Here is a 17,487-nt window from a genome sequence, read left to right as displayed (position 1 = left end):
AATTTTGAATATCCAAAAATACATTGTGACTAGTACAAATGTCATTATGGATATCCACAATTCATATTATGACTAGTAGAAATGTAGTTTCAGATATCTACAATTAGAATTATGACTAGGAACAATACAATTGCAGATATCCACAAATGTATTGTGGATATCTGTTGACAGGTAGACAGGACGGCATTTTAATTTTTTTTAAATTATGACTAGTAACAATTGGATTGAAGATATCTGAAATGGGAGTTTCTCCTAGTAAGAATTCAATTGCAGATATCCAGAATGTTCATTCTAGATATCTAGAATGTAATTGTGGATATCTGAAACGGAAAGCGGGTATCTCGGTGACGTGTGCGCACTGCGCGCCGTCAGCCAAACTTCCGATCCGCCAGCTGTGATTTGCATTGAATGAATGGACTTTATTTACGCCTTGCGCCTTGCGCCGAAAGTACACCAGGTCGGAGCTGGCGAGCTTTCAGCGCAGTCTCGGCGAGGCTTTTTGCCACGAAACTTCCGCTACGCCAAGCTGAATCTCTGACGCCTCCCCCTGCTGCGCCGCCACACCCATCTTGGCGCAGGCGATCCACCAAACTGCCAAACTGACGGTGCGCAAGGCTGCGCGGGTCGAAACTTGCACTGCGCCGGCTGCGCCACCCTGCGCCGCCCTGCGCTGGTCTACGAAACTAGGGCCCAATGTCTGTTTCTTAAAGGAGTCATCACCTGGTTTTATACGTATCCAGCCCCCCTTGGATCGCTTTGGATCAATTCGTAAAACTTATTAGAAAAAAAAAAACATTGAGCTTGTTCTGACCCTTTTTCGTACCGCGATTTTATCACGCGAGATTACGCGCGAGGTTTTGACTGGTCCGGATGTGCATTGTATAATATGTAATGAGGCGCGCGTTGATTCGCCGCAGGAAGGACAGAGCCGGGGGGGCTTGCCTGCATGCAGACTCCAAAACATAATGGCGGCGCTTCGGCGATTTCAGGTAGCGGACGGGGCGGGGTTGGGTGGTGAAAGAGGGGTGGGCTTATGCAAGTAGCCGCCACGGTGACGTCACCGAAGGCGCAGAATCAAAATCTCGTGCTTTAGGAATGCACACCCTTGTGTGCTATTCCTGTTCGGAAAAAGAGCAGAAGCGAAAAAACGGCGCCACTTTCAAACTCCAGCCTTTCAGGCAAGTTTCAACTGAGGTCAAACACAGATATGCATGTTTTAACAAGAGAAATTGCGATTTCCAGGTGATGACTCCTTTAAAAACTGACATCAACCCAGAGTTCGACCGTCAGCAGTTCGCTTCTAAACAAGAGTGGAAAATACTGCTGCATAAAATTCAAAACAGTGTCACAGATTAAACCAGCAGCATGTAAAGCTGTTTATTTGATCTCCAGCTATTAAACATGCTAAGGAACAGAGTGAGTAAGATGTTGCATGCAGGACTTTTACTGGTAATAGAGTTGTATTTACACTTCCACCACTGAGACCGAGTACCAGTCTCCTCCACTGACTGATAATGGGACCATTAGATGAAATAGTTTCTTTTCTTGTTGTTATGCTGTTAAACTCTCATCTGTTCTGTGGTAAAGAGTTGTCCTTTAGCCTGATCGCAGCTCAAAAGAAGGAAGAGACTCATATATGCATTGTGAAAATGTTTGCTTTTATTACATCACAGCTGGACGGTCCACCGGTAGCTCAAGCTGACCTCCACACATGACCTTCAATGAATCACTTATTATTTTTGGCCCTCCAGATTTCGGTAGATTCCCGGTCCACCACCAGCTTGCCATCATCGGTCAGGTAGAGGCGGCACATGTTGCAGCTGCCTCTGCTGCTGTTTGAGTGCCACTTGGCGACGTCGTCCTTGTTGTACATGACCAGGTTGCAGTCAGCCTGCATGCACACGCGGACGCAGTCGGATCCATGAGTGTCGGAAGCCCACAAAGGCCTCCAGCCATAGAGGACAAAGTTACCGTCGTCCTGCAGGAGAAGAGACATTTCACTGTTACCAGAAGACTGGACTTTTACACAGACCATCATGGGTCATGCATCGTGATAAGTTAATTATATTCTGAGTCACTCACTTGGAAGATAGCCTTGTATTCCCTGTTGTTGGATAACAGAAAGTCTCCCCTGCGGAGCTATCAGTCATTTTCTCTTCGTTAAATTATCTTTTCAGCAACACACATAATGAAGAATTTCCTCACAATTGAGTGCCAATTTCCTGTGAATTTATAAGAGACATAGACAATATGTTTGTAGTTAATGTGAATAAAAATTCAAATTCATATATAAAAAAATATTTTTGCTTCTTATACAATTTGTTTGGCTTCATTTTGAAACCGGAAGTTGTTATTTGCTTCTTATAATATACGATTTGTTTAGCTTTTATTTTGAAACCGGAAGTTGTCGCTCTTGGTTCCTTCCGCTAACTTTGAAAAGTTCGACGCTCGCTCCCGATCTGGGCAATCTGCATGCGTCTACCGTCAATCTGAGTATATGGGGGCACTTCCATTTTAGTGTCGGCTGGCTTGACCACGGAGATTTAAGTGTCGGCTGGCTTGACCGCAGTCGTGGGAAGTGGGGGTGCTGGAGGTGCGGCAGCACCCCCTGCAGGAAAACTCTCCATCCCCCTGTCTATTATGCACTTATATAATGTTACATTAAACCTAGGAGATCTAAACAAAAACATTGTCTCATGGTAACGAATGGTATGCCTAATGATGATGCCTGAATAGTTTATTATTTCTCTTGGTCTTTTAATGGATTCGTTATAAATGTATGCTAGGCGTTTCAATAAAATACAATCAATTTTGTACCATTTCAAATAAAGCCCATTTGTTCAGCGCCACCCTCTGGACTCACAGCGTCGCTGCACGATGGAGGAGAAAAAATGATTAACAGAATGTCTGTTTCTTAAAAACTGAACCCAGAGTTCGACCATCTGCAGTTTGCTTCTAAACAAGAGTGGAAAATACTGCTGCATAAAATGCAAAACAGTGTCACAGATTAAACCAGCAGCATGCAAAGCTGTTTATTGATCTCTAGCTATTAAAAATGCTTCTTACATGTTTATCCTTCAGTAATAATAACCTAATATTGTAACTCTCGGGGCCACTCTGCTGCAAAATGGGAACAGAGTGAGTAAGATGTTGCATGCAGGACTTCTACTAGTAATAGAGTTGTTTTTACACTTTCTCATTAAAATATTAAAAAACATTCTCAAAAGAAGGAAGAGACTCATAGATGCATTGTGAGAATGTTTGCTTTTATTACATCTCAGCTCACACAGCTGGACGGTCCACCGGTAGCTCAAGCTGACCTCCACACATGACCTTCAATGAATCACTTATTATGTTGGGCCCTCCAGATTTCAGTACATTCCCGGTCCACCACCAGCTTGCCATCATCGGTCAGGTAGAGGCGGCACATGTTGCAGCTGCCTCTGCTGCTGTTTGAGTGCCACTTGGGGACGTCGTCCTTGTTGTACATGACCAGGTTGCAGTCAGCCTGCATGCACACGCGGACGCAGTCGGATCCATGAGTGTCGGAAGCCCACAAAGGCCTCCAGCCATAGAGGACAAAGTTACCGTCGTCCTGCAGGAGAAGAGACATTTCACTGTTACCAGAAGAATGGACTTTTACACAGACCATCATGGGTCATGCATCGTGATAAGTAAATTATATTCTGAGTCACTCACTTGGAAGATAGCCTTGTATTCCCTGTTGTTGGATAACAGAAAGTCTCCCCTGCGGAGCTCATCATTTTTGGACAAGTAGTTCCTGCTCATGATTCTGCAACAGAAAGAAAGGTTGTTGTAGAAACACTACAAAAAAATGCATAGAAAAAAGGAAAAGAAAAGTTTTTCCTTTAATAGGAAAAACTTAGCGTACTTACCGCCTTGGATGTCACAGCAGTCAGTCGGTGAGCAGAAGTGCTGAAGGAGGTGAAATTCACAGCCGGTCACTGGTCTTTATATCATCTGAGCTGCAGGTGGAGAGGAAGCAACAGGCGTGGCATGCCCTCACTTTTATGGCTGGTGGACATCGTCATTGGTCCTTTCCCATTCAACATCTAATAGGGTTAAGGCGAGGTCATCTGTCGACAGCGCTAAAGAGGATGAAGAAAGCTGTTTCTAGTAATTTGGTGCATTCATCTGTCTGTAAGGGCTGCACGGTGGTGTAGTGGGTAGCACTGTCGCCTCACAGCAAGAGGGCCCCGGGTTCCTTCTGTGTGGAGTTTGCATGTTCTCCCCGTGTAAGCGTGGGTTCTCTCCGGGTTCTCCGGCTTCCTCCCACAGTCCAAAGACATGCATGGGGATAGGTTAATTGATGACCCTAAATTGCCCGTAGGTGTAAATGTGAGTGTGACTGGGCCTGCGATAGACAGGCGTCCTGTCCAGGGTGTACCCCGCCTTTGCCCAATGTCAGCTGGGATCGGCTCCAGCCCCCCCGCGACCCTGAATGCAGGATAAGCGGTAGAAAATGGATGAATGGATGAATCTGTCTGTAAATTGTTCATCTATGAAATGCTGAATGTACAGTGGCTGGATTGAATAGTGGCTATTTGTCCAGAATCAAAAACAAATTGGGAATTAAGTCCCTCGTCCAATAAAACTGATGTTGATTTGAAGCCTTTTTATCTCTGAAAGAGTGAGGACATTATTTAAAGTCCAGAATGGTGATGGTGAGATGTGACATCAGTGTTTTCACATAAAGCAGATGAACTGCAGAGGCTGTAAAACACTTCCACTGTGTACATATGGCTCTTCTAAAGAAATGTAAATGTGCTGCAGATACAGTAAGTTAATTGCACATCGCAGGCTTAATTATTGGCTACATGTGACAAGCAAACGACCTCAGTTACATTTTCTGTATGTGGTTGCCGTAGATGGTGATTCCACTGACAAGCAGCAAGAACATTTTGTTTTACATCTCAGTCAGTGGGAATAATACCACATCCACACTGGTTCAGCTGTTATCACAGATAAATTAATAACTTTCTTCCTTTCTGGTACGGAGAGACAAAGATGCCAAACTCAAACACTTAGAAATCATTTGGGTCAGATCTGCTCCTAAAAATACCACAGTGGAGACATCATTTAAATATTGAATATGAAAAACGAAAAAAAAAAAAAAAACTTAATTGTTAACCTTTTCATGGTGATGATATTTTTGGATCAGATTTGTTTTTTACACTTTGTAAACTTCTCACACTTTTAACACCGCTAACCCAGTAATAAATATATGGGTGAAATAGCTGGTTGATTTGAGTGTCGTTGAACTTTTGCAGTAAACTTTTAACTTCTACCAATACAAGAAGTGCTTCCTGCAGCTGGGTGTCCATTCATTCAGCGCCACCCTCTGGACTCACAGCGTCGCTGCACGATGGAGGAAAAAAAACACCCTGCAGTTCCAACCATTAACAGAATGTCTGCTTCTTAAAAACTGACATCAACCCAGAGTTCGACCGTCGGCAGTTTGCTTCTAAACAAGAGTGGAAAATACTGCTGCATAAAATTCAAAAGAGTGTCACAGATTAAACCAGCAGCATGTAAAGCTGTTTATTTGATCTCCAGCTATTAAACATGCTAAGGAACAGAGTGAGTAAGATGTTGCATGCAGGACTTCTACTGGTAATAGAGTTGTATTTACACTTCCACCACTGAGACCGAGTACCAGTCTGCTCCACTGACTGATAATGGGACCATTAGATGGAATAGTTTCTTTTCTCGTTGTTATGCTGTTAAACTCTCATCTGTTCTGTGGTTAAGAGTTATCCTTTAGCCTGATCACAGCTCAAAAGAAGGAAGAGACTCATAGATGCATTGTGAAAATGTTTGCTTTTATTACATCTCAGCTCACACAGCTGGACGGTCCACCGGTAGCTCAAGCTGACCTCCACACATGACCTTCAATGAATCACTTATTATGTTGGGCCCTCCAGATTTCAGTACATTCCCGGTCCACCACCAGCTTGCCATCATCGGTCAGGTAGAGGCGGCACATGTTGCAGCTCTCTTTGTTGCTGTTTGAGTGCCACTTGGGGACGTCGTCCTTGTTGTACATGACCAGGTTGCAGTCAGCCTGCATGCACACGCGGACGGCGTCAGATCCATGAGTGTCGGAAGCCCACAAAGGCCTCCAGCCATAGAGGACAAAGTTACCGTCGTCCTGCAGGAGAAGAGACATTTCACTGTTACCAGAAGAATGGACTTTTACACAGACCATCATGCGTCATGCATCGTGATAAGTTAATTATATTCTGAGTCACTCACTTGGAAGATAGCCTTGTATTGCCTGTTGTTGGATAACAGAAAGTCTCCCCTGCGGAGCTCATCATTTTTGGACAAGTAGTTCCTGCTCATGATTCTGCAACAGTAAGAAAGTTTATTGTAGAAACACTACAAAAAATGCATAGAAAAATAGGAATAACTTACCCACAATAAGTCTTATTCACCAATAATAAACTGAATTTCAACAGCACAGATTAATTGGTATAAAAGTATAGAATACTTACAGGTTTGAGTGCTTTCCCCAGAGAGACTGCAAGCAGAGGAAAAGGAGTGAAGTGCAAGAAGGGAAATTCTCTGCATTTATATAGAGCAGCTGGGGTGGAGACGGGGGACAGAGATGGGAGAGACACACCCTCCTTTTCAAATAAGAACAGAATGTTTCAGTCTGAATCCCACTGAAAAATCACAAATTGTACAGAGTTGGGTTAGGGTTAGTTCCTTTTTTTATTCTCCCGAGTCTCGACGACCCTCCGTTCCTAAGATATAAGCAGAAATGTGGAAATTGGGGTTGGGGTTAGGATTAGGGTTAGGGTTGGGGTTAGGATTAGGGTTGGCATTAGGGTTAGGGTTGGGGTTAGGGTTAGGATTGGGGTTAGGATTAGGGTTAGGGTTGGGGTTAGGGTCACTTTTTGTCAGTTGTCAGGTGATTTATAATGAAACAGCTGAGGTGAATTTGAGATTTTTAAAACAAACAGATGTAAATCTCGATGGATACAAACCTAAAACTAAACATTTCCTCCATATGCAGAGAACACTCACCGCTGACCTTATAGTGCAAAGTAAGCCCTTGTGTGCAACAATGAGAGGCCCAGCTGCAAAACACCACAATTATACAGTTGTTATGTAACCGGAAGAAGAACTGAGACCGGACAAAAGGCCAAACTTTCTACACACAAAGCCTTTGATTGGCACGGCTCCCCTTTAGGCGTTGAACATATTTTTCAGGGCGACCTCACCCCTGACATTTAGAAGCAGATTTAGAGCATTTCTTTCCCCATTGAAGATAACAAGTCGGGACACAACAGCCGATCATATGAAGGAATGTCTGGAGACGGAGTTTTCAAGGGTTTTGCCCATCAATGCTGCAAACTTACTGTCAAAACAGAACCGATCATACTTTTAAACTTTCACTTAAGTACATCTTTCTCTCATAATGGAGTATTTTCATTTCATTCCCTTTGATAGTAATCAGTTATCAACACCTTGATCAGCAACCGATACTGAAAAAAAGTCAGTGAGAAACCGCTCCGGGTGCTTCATCCAACCGTAAAAAGTCAGGTATCGGATGAAGAACGTGAACGAACTTGACACGAAGTTTAGATAATTAAAGGCTGCGTAAAATAAAAAATGTAGCGTGACAAGTAAGAAAGATCTTTTGGAACCTGAGCAGACTGTCATTTTATTGCACTTGTCTGACTTCCCATGCTTTGTACATTATGTGGAGTTTATGGAGACATTGTGATGTTGTGTTATTATTACAGGTTAAACTAAGATCCAACTTTTATACAGCTCTATGTCATTAAACTAGACTAAGCTAAAGTAATATGCATTTTAATACAAACGTTATTCTGAAATGGGACATTCTGCAAAATGACTATTTTTTTATTTAGAGATATTTCACGGACTTTTTAAAGCTAATGCTTTTCTACTTTTTTCCAACATATTTATGATGCAGCAACTTCGCTTGCGGTTGAAGAGTAAATACAAATAAGAAATTCTTTGCTTATGAGGATAAATCAGAATATTTGCAGAGGTAATTACACACTTATGAGGACATTTCTATGAATTTTAGCGAATACATTACTTAAAACGTTACACACTGTCCCTTTAAGTTCAAAGATCTAGCATTTCCTCACAAATAACACAATGTCACATCTGGAATATACAGCGATGTTTAGAACAAAGGAGGAACTAATTAATCACAGCAGAGAGGAGCCAAAAGTGAGGTTGAATCGCCAACTTTATTGTAGGAAAACATAACAGACACTTTGCACGAGGAGATTCGCTGCTTTTATTTGTTGTTTTTTGTCTTATTATAAGTGAAGCTTTGATGATAAATATGCAGGAATTAAGACTTGGAATGTCAACGTTAATTCGGTATCGTGAAACAAGCATGCAGCAGGTGAAGTACAGATTATTCAACTACTTTTTAAAAAAAAAATACATTTTAGCCAGTAGACACAGCCAACAGTGTCGGAGCGCCACTGTTGTAACTCATTTTCCTGCAGTGCTGAATCCTGGTTGACTTCATATCCTGAAACAAGAGAGGAGACACATCAAGATGTCTGGCAGCCATCATTTGTGTGGGAGCAACACACACACACACACACACACACACACACACACACACGCACACACGCACACACACACACACACACACACACACACACGCACACACGCACACACGCACACACGCACACACACACACACACACACACACACACACGCACACACGCACACACGCACACACGCACACACGCACACACACACACACACACACACACACACACACACACACACACGACCAGATAAAAGAATAATGCAGTTATGCAGGCCATAAACTGCAATCAATGCAGTTTATGGCCTTTTTTTTTTAATCCCACACACTCTCCTTCCTTGTCCAAACCCACAATGCAACTCGACACCTGACATTTCAGAGTTCAACCCTTGGAGGCGGGACTTTGGAAGTTATGATGTAATACCTCGGTGAGCCTCGGCTTCTGGATACAGTGAACGTACGGCTTGGGACTCGACTCTATCTGGCCGTCTGTCGTTTTGTAGCAAACGGCGCAGTCCATCAGTGGCTGTGAAGTCATTTAAAAAAAAAAAAAAAAAAAAACACGCAAAAAGCATGAGAAAGGCCACACATGGGTTATTAAAGCGAACCGTCCTCCGGTGGAAACATGCACTTACCCGGTCGTTCCTGAAGGGGCACGTCTGAGGGTTGGTGTCGGCCGTTCCTTTGGCACACCTGGTGGGTTTCAGGTAGAAGTGGTGGTACAGGTATCTCACCCCGAATCCAGACTGCAAGAGAGCAGAGGGTCATTTTAAAAAGGAGCTACGAAGCAGGAAGTCAGGTGATCACATCATTAGGATTCATCCTCCGAGGATCATGAATGTCTGCAGGAAACTTCATTGCAGTCCATGCAGTGTTTGTCAGGTTTTGTTAGCGTGAAACTTAAAGTGTTAAAGGCAGCTAAAAGAAACCTCCGCCTCTCGGATCCTGCAGAAAAAAAATGTATTCGACATTTAAACGACATTATTAAACCCTTTTATTGAAGGCGGGTAAACCGTATCGATGTTGCAAGCAAACAATCAGACCAGGAGAAAGTCTACATGTCTGGTTTTGAATCGCGACAATGATCGTTTCTGCTTTTGATATTGTCACGTATTTCTCTAGAACGCTCAATAAAAGATTGTGTAATCTTCTGGAAGGAGTAGAAACACATTGTTCCTTCTTCACTGGTGGCTCTTCTCCAAGCCAACAGCTACAAGCAATAATCAAAAACGCTGCCAAATTCCCACAGGTTTAAATATCAGATGGTGGGAATGTGGACGTGTTTCTCTTTAATCTGAGGAACATGTCAAAGACACGCCTTATCTTCTGGCAAAAACAAACCCCTGCTGAAAACGTGTTGAGATTTGTGAAAAGCCAACCGAAAGCAGAGCGAGTGCCAAAACCGTAAAGTAGATCCAAGAAGTGAACTTCAGTCATTTTTCTTACTTCCTGAGATTACAAATACATGTTTAGCGGTCTAGTTTTAATTAATTAATTAGTCATATTCATCAACATTTGTTTGAAATCGACTATATCATCACTCCCTGTCTGCAAACAGAACATTTAAGAAACAGAGATATTCACCTTCATTCATTCGTCCCCAGAATTGGAAAAAAGGAGTCCATAATAAAGCCCATAATAAAATGATGAACTTTATTTATTTATTTATTTCGATCATGTTTACAGTGTACCAACCAATGCAACACCATTTACATCAGGTTGACCGAAAAAAGGTTTAGGCTGAAGCTAATTAGCTTATACATGCCCAACCTTTGTACTTAACAAAAAAGATTAAACAAACAAAACGCTAACAAACAACCAACAGATATTTAAATATCCAAAAAAGAACTGAACATTCCGTAACATTCAATCCAGTCTATATTTTTGATAAATCAAGTGCTTTAACTTTTTCTTAAAGTGTCCGACATTCTTACTTTGTTTGATAACCTCAGGCAAACTGTTCCACAGCTTCACCCCACAGACAGAAAGACACATGCTTCATCGGCAAAAACAACCAGTTTAACAATACTGGAAACTTTAGAAATATCATTGATATATAAAATAAATAAATTTGGTCCCAATATAGAACCTTGCGGCACACCACATGTAATGTCCAGGCTAGTTGATCTATATTCACCCATTTGAACAAACTGTTGCCGGTTTCCAATGTAGCTACGTAACCAATCATACCCCACCCCTCTAATTCCAAACCTGTTCATCTTTTGCAATTAAATATCATGATCGATTGTGTCAAATGCTTTCTTCAAGTCAATAAAAAACCCCTACAGCATACTTCTTATTGTCAAGTGAACTTGTTAATTCTTCAACTAATTCCATTAAAGCCATTGAAGTTGATCGGTTTGTTCTAAAACCATACTGGCAATCCATTAGTAACTGATGCTTTTCAATCAAACTGTCCAAACGTACAACAAATAATTTCTCCAGAATTTTTGAGAACTGAGAAAGCAAGGAAACTGGCCTGTAATTGGTTAAAAAGATGTTTGTCTCCAGCTTTGTATAATGGGATCACCTTAGCGGTTTTCATTTTGCTAGGAAATGAGCCTGATTTGAAAGATAAGTTACAAATGTATGTTAAAGGATCTGCAATAGCAATAATTACATTCTTGATCACCATCATATCAACTTTACCTCAATATCTGACTTCTCCAGACTTCTTAGGAAGCGAAAATGGTGGTGCACCCCAGCATGAGTGTTGAGTTGCTCTATCGCCAGATCCACTCCCTTCTTGTGGTCCTCAGGCAGCCCATTGTAAGGATCCTGGGCCCCGGCAGAGCAAAGAACGGCTCCGGCACAAACCAGCAGCAGCAGCAGCCCAGCAGCCATCTTCCTACCAAGTGTGCGAGCAGAGGGTGAACTACCTCCTTCCTCTCTGGGAATCGATACTCACATGAAAAACAAGCCCTATTATGGTTGCCAACGCACAGTTATCATCAACACTGTTTACTGTTTCCCAATTCCCGTAACTCACCGGGGGCAAAGCTCGTCTTAACAAATCAGAATCGGTGGAAAGTTTCCAGACGCAAACCGCTTGCCAGAAGTGGGATTACACTCACAACCCTTAAACCTTATTACTGGAAGAAAAGAAAGAGGAACAGAAAAAAGCCCAACATGCCATGAAAAGGATTTGTCCCCCAAGACTAATCTAAAGGTCAGCGGTGGTCAGTGGGTGAACGAACCCTGTTGGCTGCGCTTCATTGGCTCCTTTGTTGTTGCATTTACAGGAAAGTAGGTCACTTACAAGAAATGTGGGCCCTCCTTTAACTCCAAGGAGTGGTTCATGAAGTTGTTCCCCAAATGACTGATGATGAAAAAGCGGCAAGAAACCTCCACATCAGCAATTTTGAGTCGCACCGAATCAATTCTTTTATTTCCTGTTTTTAACAGTTCGTCAAGATGGAGCAAGTTTGACCTACTTTCAACTCTGTTGAAATACTGGCCTCAGTCAAATTTTCACAAATTAAACTTTATTGACAAAAACATTCCAACACATTTGCACAACAGCAAACAATACAAGATTTTCATAAAAAGAAAGGACAGCGACTACAGACAGAACATATATTGTTTTGAGCACATAAACTGCTTTTTAGTTAAGAACAAAAGAAGCACAAAGAAGGTCGATGACGGGTCACCAAGTAATCACTTTGTTCCCGTTGATGCCAGAAGAGTCGGGGCCCCGCTACTGTAACCCATCGTGTTGCAGTGATTTACTCGGCCCTCCTTCATCTCCTGCCATTCACAACAAAAAGCACATCAGTCGCACAAAGTTCTACTCATTTTTGTTGTGTTTTGCAGTGTGAAGTGAACAGACTGACCTGTGTGAGAGCAGGTTTGTGGACACAGTGGACGTACGGTTTGGGCTCCTGTTCGATCCCCCCTTCGAATGTCTTGTAGCAGACGGCGCAGTCGATCAACGGCTGCACAAAAACACAAACAGTCCAGTCAGAGGCGGCGGCAGCTGAGCCTCCAATCCCACATTTCTGGGCTCAGATCACACTCACTCTGTCGTTTCTGAACTGGCACGATGTGGAGTCGACGGTTCCTCTTTGACACTTGGTGGCTTTGAGGTAGAAGTGGTGGTAAATGTAGGTCACATCAAAACCAGGCTGAGGAGAAAGAGGAGGAGGAGGAGGGTAAGATCTGATTTCACTCACTATAAATCACCACTCAGTAAATAAAGACAACACAAATACGGCACCTGAATGTCGGACTTTGAGACACTTCTGAAGAAGAGAAAATGGTGCTGGATTCCAGCGTGAGAGTTGAGCTTCTCCAGGGCCAGATCTACGCCTTTCCTGTAGGTTTCAGGAAGTCGATTATAAGCCTCCTGGGCATCGGACGAAAGGAACAAGGCTCCAGCGCTGAAGAGCAGCAGCAGTAACGCGGCCATCTTTCTGCCTGGGTCTGTAACAATGGGAGGGACGTAGTAGAGGAACGGCCCACCCACTTTGTTGTTTTGCCCCAACATCCAGCCCCCTTTTTCCCCCCCAGGAAACCCAGAATCTTTTCCTCAACCTGTTTTTAATATGTTCCAGCTGATTTCAACATGAGAATTTTAGTACGGTGGCCTGGAGAGAAAAACACATGCAAACAGACAAAACAAAAAGGGACAATGAAAACTTAAAGTTTAAGCTTTTTATTGTCCCTTATTTATGTTTTGTGCAGCTTCAATCGTGTTTCTATATGTGGTTGTTTTTTTAATTTGCATCCTTTTTCTGTATTTTTTGATTTGCATATTATTTCTGCATTGGTTGCATTTTCTAACGTTGCAGCATGTTTTTTTCTAAATGCTGTTGCTACATGCTCTTTAATCATTGTTTTTTTCATTTCATCCGCATGCATTCTCTTTAAAAAACATGTCACATTCACAGCCAGGATAAATAGAAAATAAGTTTTATTTGTCATCAATATTTCAACCATTAATGTACAAGGGAACATCAGCAACAGCCTCTCGGCCTTTGTATTGCTTTTAAAATGGAACGACGACACATATCAGCATTTTTGTGACTTTGACAGACACTTTGGCAAACACAGACCAGCTTCACTCCATCCACAGGCACAACAAGCAAACATAAAACTTTGCGTCCCCTTCACTGTCCGTGGCCATGACGCACAGGTGACTAATCTTCAAAAAAACAGCAATAATGCCTCATATTGAAACATAAATAATATAGAGATGTGTGATTTATGAGCGTCTCCAAAGTGCAAACTATTGTAACATGTGCGTCGTCCTTACAAACACTTGCAGCTGATGACTTCGTGGTCCCACGGGCACTTTTGTGCGGCTTTGTGACACCAAACAGGCACAAGATCGCGACGACAGTCAGGTTGAGATGGGACACTTTCTGAGAGGGAAATGTTGAGCGTGAAATACACACTTGACGTAACGGAGGACTGAAAATTTAAGGTATTTGACACAGTCAAAGCTTTAACCAATCCATGTCACACTGATACAACATGACATAAAACAAAAAGAAAAAAAAAATACACACACACGCACACACACACACTCATATATTAGATATATATTTTAAAAGCCTTCCCTCTAATATAATGCATTAATATTGAGATTGTCTACACAGCTTGTGTGGAAATTTGGTCGACCAAGTTCACGAGCGCAAATTAAATGTTTCAATTAGTCGGTTACGATAAAACGAGGAATGTATGGTGACGTTTTTTTTGTTAATTTGGAGAGAAACATCGTTAGGAGATTTGAGATGGCTGAACTGCAGCTTATTGTTCTGATCACAAAACTATTTACACGAGACAATTGGCACTCGGACAAAGAAGCCAATAACTTACAGTGATTCCCATAAACACACCAAGTGAAACAAACTACACTAATACATTAGTGACCTAAACATGTGCGTGGAGACATTAAGAGTATATTCGTTATGCCACTGTGTTAATTTTCTGTCATGATCATAAATATGATTTCACATCATTAGATCTCCCTCTGTTGGTGACCGTGACTCACTGCAGGTACAAAATCCCAACTGTCATTTAAACTGCTGCGTTTTAGTGATAAAAAAAAAAAAAATGTGTTAAAGAAAGATGGGCTAACAATCAATCACAAGTAGTCATTTAAGAAGCAAACTAAAGCACCACTTATATTTCAGGGTATATAATGAGGACGCTAAGAAAACACGATGATTACATAAAATACAGTCATTGTTCAGATTTGGTGTCTTTAAAAAGTGCTACGAGCTTCGGGAGGCGGGTAAAGTGATCAGCTGTCTAAAATAAGACAGAATGAGGGATAAATACACCTCACAATACAATGTTTTGCTTTCCTTCATAAGGCGCTTGGTGAGCTAAAACATGAAAAAAAAAAAGCGACAAACTTGAATAGCGAGCGTGTTAATATAAAAAGACTATATCCCATATTTCCTCCACATATTCGATGTGAATCAGAGCAACCATTCAGGGCTAAAAATTAATCAGTCTCATAAATCTATCTACTGCAATCGCATTTAATTTTGAGCTTGAGATCACTTCATTTGATTTGGAATCTCTTGTCCCCTGAAATATATGTTTTTAAAAAGTATATTATGAGCCAACACGCTGTTGACCGTTTGATCTCCTCGGTTCTGACGATCTGATGAAAAGCTACTTAAATAGAACAAAAAGAAAGAACCAACCAGACCTCCGACACACCGTACGTTCACGTCTCAGTGGTGACGAAGAGGGCGCACACTGACGTGCCATCCAACCGTTAGTGTTTCAAGCGTGAAAGAGTCTGGATCTTGTTGGTTGGGAGGGCAGAGTCAACAGATTTTTTTGGTGATCGCCAAGAGGAGTGACGTGGCGACGTGTGGCGGGTTACACGGGCATGTGCATCTCCGAGTACTCATCGTGACACTCGCGCTCGTCAAACTTCGGCTCTGCGTCGTCCGCATCAAGCTGGAGGAGGAAGGAGACAACATCGGGATTCATCTCTGGATTAAACTTCAGAATACATTTCACGTCACATTGTATCTAAAAATGGTTTGTTGCTACAACGGACGTGTTCTTAAAAGAAGTTACTGTTGTTTCCTGTGGTCAACTTACACATGCAATCTCTCGGACGGTGAAGATGCGGCGCAGCACGAACATCTTGACGGGGACGGTGAGGATGAGGACGAAGGGGAAGGCTAGCGACGCCTGTGTCGACATCACAGCCCACAGAGTCGCTAAACACACCACCTGGATGCAGGTGAACAGATGCATACGCAGCGTGCGGACCTGGAGGAAAACAAGACATTAGTTAGAAAAATATATTAAAAATGCTGTTTGAGGGAGAAACAATTGTTAGAGATGTTTGTGTCTTACAATATATATAGCTTAGACCGATTCAAGACACTTACTGGAGTCATTATCACTGATTAAATAATGCACCATAAATCAAACGTTCACTAGTTCCTTTCTCAGGACTGTTAACAAAACCATTAAATCATTAACCAACAAGTAAATCAACACTTAAATTATTAGTGGCAGCCCTAAAACTTTCATATATTTTATAGCGGCCTGGATATTTTTTTTTTTAATTATGCTCCTGTCAATAAGCGGTGCAAGAAATTTAACATATTTTAACTTAATTCGATATATTTTATTCCTTTAGAAACCTGCACATTTATACAACATGACTAGAAGAATGATATTAAATTATTTCATTCAGTTATTATTTCTCAGACCTGAACCCTCCATTGCTTTATGTAAGATGATGATGACTCTCCTTACCTTGCGGACGTAGGTGTGGTCAGGGTGATACTTTGGTGGCATGAGCAGCAGCATCATCCGCTCTGATAGCTGGATACCATTAAGGGACATCACGCCCATGTAGAGGAAGATACCAAACAGCACCGCCAGGGGGATTTGACGCAGCAGGTCCCCGATCACAATGGACATGCCTGGGTGGAGGTAGACATGGGACATGTAACGCTAAATATCCCCCCTTTTCATAAGTTATTGGCTGCAACAGAAGAGCAGTAATGAGATTTCAACGTCGGACACTCACCAACCAAGATGGCCACCAGGAGCCCGGTGACCCTCTGCTCCATCACCTCCTGGATGCGAGGCTTGTCTCCGGGGGCGACGGCCTTGCTCATGACTGTGAGGGCGTTGACGTGGGTCACGGAGCGAACGGTCGCGGCGGCCATCCACGGCAGGCCGAACAGAGCCGAGCAGCCGCCCAGCACCACGATGAGCAGCAGGTCCAGATGGAAACCGGAGCCCTTCGTCAGCATGCGCTCCTTCTTGCTCACTATCAGGCTGCAGGAAGTCGGGAGGAACACAGATGTAGACAGAGCATTTTAGATGAAGGCCTACTCCAACACAATAGAAATGTAATTATGTTCAGAAACTGTGTGACTTGCTCAAGTGCCCGTTGTTATAGCAACGTCTGTTTAATAATTTGTAAAAATCCAAATTGATGATAAAATATATTAAATATATTTTTAAAAATCCTGGATTTTAAATGTTGTAAAATCAACTTTACCATCATTTTAAAGGAGCAATACACAATATTCAGAGCAACAATAGCGCAGCAAACAACTGTTTTTGCTTTGTAAAAAGGTATAGTGGAGTCTACCTGAGCAGAATGAAGTCGCAGTCCCTCTGTGTGTGTTGTTATCCGAGCTCCTCCTTGCTTTGCCGACATCGCCTGCTTTTAGTGCATGTGAGCGTGCGCTACTGGCTAGCTTTTAGGTTTGCTGTAGTTTACACTGTTAGCGCTGTTAGCTTTGTTTAGCATCACTAGCTATGAGCCGCCGCATAAAGCGTTACAATGAAAAAATAATTAATGTAATAGTATAATGTGACGTCATTATATTGTGTAGGCTTTAATCAAATAATTGGTTGTTATATATTGTTAATAAGCAAACACTGCCTCACAAGCAATGTAAATAAATGTATACTTT

At 42.2% G+C, this 17,487-nt stretch overlaps 4 protein-coding genes across 8 annotated transcripts in view; all 4 read right to left on the bottom strand.

The window, feature by feature from the left end:
• Positions 1 to 3,254: 3,254 nt before the first annotated feature.
• On the bottom strand, positions 3,255 to 3,939 carry LOC311029299 (B-type lectin plumieribetin-like). Its single transcript, XM_084034378.1, has 3 exons — positions 3,897 to 3,939; positions 3,700 to 3,793; positions 3,255 to 3,595 (listed from the first exon to the last, which is right to left on the bottom strand). The coding sequence occupies exons 2-3, from the start codon at positions 3,787 to 3,789 to the stop codon at positions 3,344 to 3,346; spliced, it is 342 nt and encodes a 113-aa protein (XP_083890504.1). The 5' UTR covers positions 3,790 to 3,793; positions 3,897 to 3,939; the 3' UTR covers positions 3,255 to 3,343.
• A 1,883-nt stretch (positions 3,940 to 5,822) lies between these two features.
• On the bottom strand, positions 5,823 to 6,584 carry LOC311028769 (B-type lectin plumieribetin-like). Its single transcript, XM_084033531.1, has 3 exons — positions 6,519 to 6,584; positions 6,277 to 6,370; positions 5,823 to 6,172 (listed from the first exon to the last, which is right to left on the bottom strand). The coding sequence occupies exons 2-3, from the start codon at positions 6,364 to 6,366 to the stop codon at positions 5,921 to 5,923; spliced, it is 342 nt and encodes a 113-aa protein (XP_083889657.1). The 5' UTR covers positions 6,367 to 6,370; positions 6,519 to 6,584; the 3' UTR covers positions 5,823 to 5,920.
• A 1,652-nt stretch (positions 6,585 to 8,236) lies between these two features.
• LOC311028890 (uncharacterized protein) lies at positions 8,237 to 13,003 on the bottom strand. Of its 3 annotated transcripts, none has more exons than XM_084033691.1 (4): positions 12,789 to 13,003; positions 12,592 to 12,696; positions 12,406 to 12,507; positions 8,237 to 8,548 (listed from the first exon to the last, which is right to left on the bottom strand). In XM_084033691.1, the coding sequence occupies exons 1-4, from the start codon at positions 12,978 to 12,980 to the stop codon at positions 8,462 to 8,464; spliced, it is 486 nt and encodes a 161-aa protein (XP_083889817.1). In that variant the 5' UTR covers positions 12,981 to 13,003; the 3' UTR covers positions 8,237 to 8,461. The 3 variants fall into 3 exon arrangements, with proteins under 3 accessions (XP_083889817.1, XP_083889815.1, XP_083889816.1); XM_084033689.1 differs by lacking the exons at positions 12,406 to 12,507; positions 12,592 to 12,696; positions 12,789 to 13,003 and adding exons at positions 8,997 to 9,098; positions 9,208 to 9,318; positions 11,222 to 11,794; XM_084033690.1 differs by lacking the exon at positions 8,237 to 8,548 and adding an exon at positions 12,041 to 12,319.
• A 464-nt stretch (positions 13,004 to 13,467) lies between these two features.
• Positions 13,468 to 17,487, bottom strand: part of slc4a2b (solute carrier family 4 member 2b) — a 28,369-nt gene continuing 24,349 nt past the window's right edge. For all 3 annotated transcript variants that reach the window (XM_084033121.1, XM_084033120.1, XM_084033122.1), the window contains 4 exons: positions 16,587 to 16,840; positions 16,310 to 16,479; positions 15,641 to 15,814; positions 13,468 to 15,493 (listed from right to left, as the gene is read on the bottom strand). In XM_084033121.1, the coding sequence (XP_083889247.1) occupies positions 15,413 to 15,493; positions 15,641 to 15,814; positions 16,310 to 16,479; positions 16,587 to 16,840 (679 nt within the window). In that variant the 3' untranslated portion in view covers positions 13,468 to 15,412. The remainder of the gene's footprint in view (positions 15,494 to 15,640; positions 15,815 to 16,309; positions 16,480 to 16,586; positions 16,841 to 17,487) is intronic.

Source organism: Eutrigla gurnardus, assembly GCF_963514095.1.
Source record: "Eutrigla gurnardus genome assembly, chromosome: 18".
NCBI classification, from domain to species: Eukaryota; Metazoa; Chordata; class Actinopteri; order Perciformes; family Triglidae; genus Eutrigla; species Eutrigla gurnardus.
The sequence above is the reverse complement of the archived record's forward strand: the minus strand, read 5'-3'. Positions and strand labels throughout refer to the sequence as shown.

What these genes read in the sequence shown, in the direction of transcription:
- LOC311029299 (XM_084034378.1), bottom strand. Translation starts at nt 3,789, where the DNA reads ATGAGCAGGAACTACTTGTCCAAAAATGATGAGCTCCGCAGGGGAGAC. An exon ending in AATACAAGGCTATCTTCCAA is followed by an intron (nt 3,596 to 3,699) that starts GTGAGTGACTCA and finishes CTTCTCCTGCAG; the next exon opens with GACGACGGTAACTTTGTCCT.
- LOC311028769 (XM_084033531.1), bottom strand. Translation starts at nt 6,366, where the DNA reads ATGAGCAGGAACTACTTGTCCAAAAATGATGAGCTCCGCAGGGGAGAC. An exon ending in AATACAAGGCTATCTTCCAA is followed by an intron (nt 6,173 to 6,276) that starts GTGAGTGACTCA and finishes CTTCTCCTGCAG; the next exon opens with GACGACGGTAACTTTGTCCT.
- LOC311028890 (XM_084033689.1), bottom strand. Translation starts at nt 11,416, where the DNA reads ATGGCTGCTGGGCTGCTGCTGCTGCTGGTTTGTGCCGGAGCCGTTCTT. An exon ending in TGGAGAAGTCAGATATTGAG is followed by an intron (nt 9,319 to 11,221) that starts GTAAAGTTGATA and finishes GCTCTCTTGCAG; the next exon opens with TCTGGATTCGGGGTGAGATA. An exon ending in GCCCCTTCAGGAACGACCGG is followed by an intron (nt 9,099 to 9,207) that starts GTAAGTGCATGT and finishes ATGACTTCACAG; the next exon opens with CCACTGATGGACTGCGCCGT.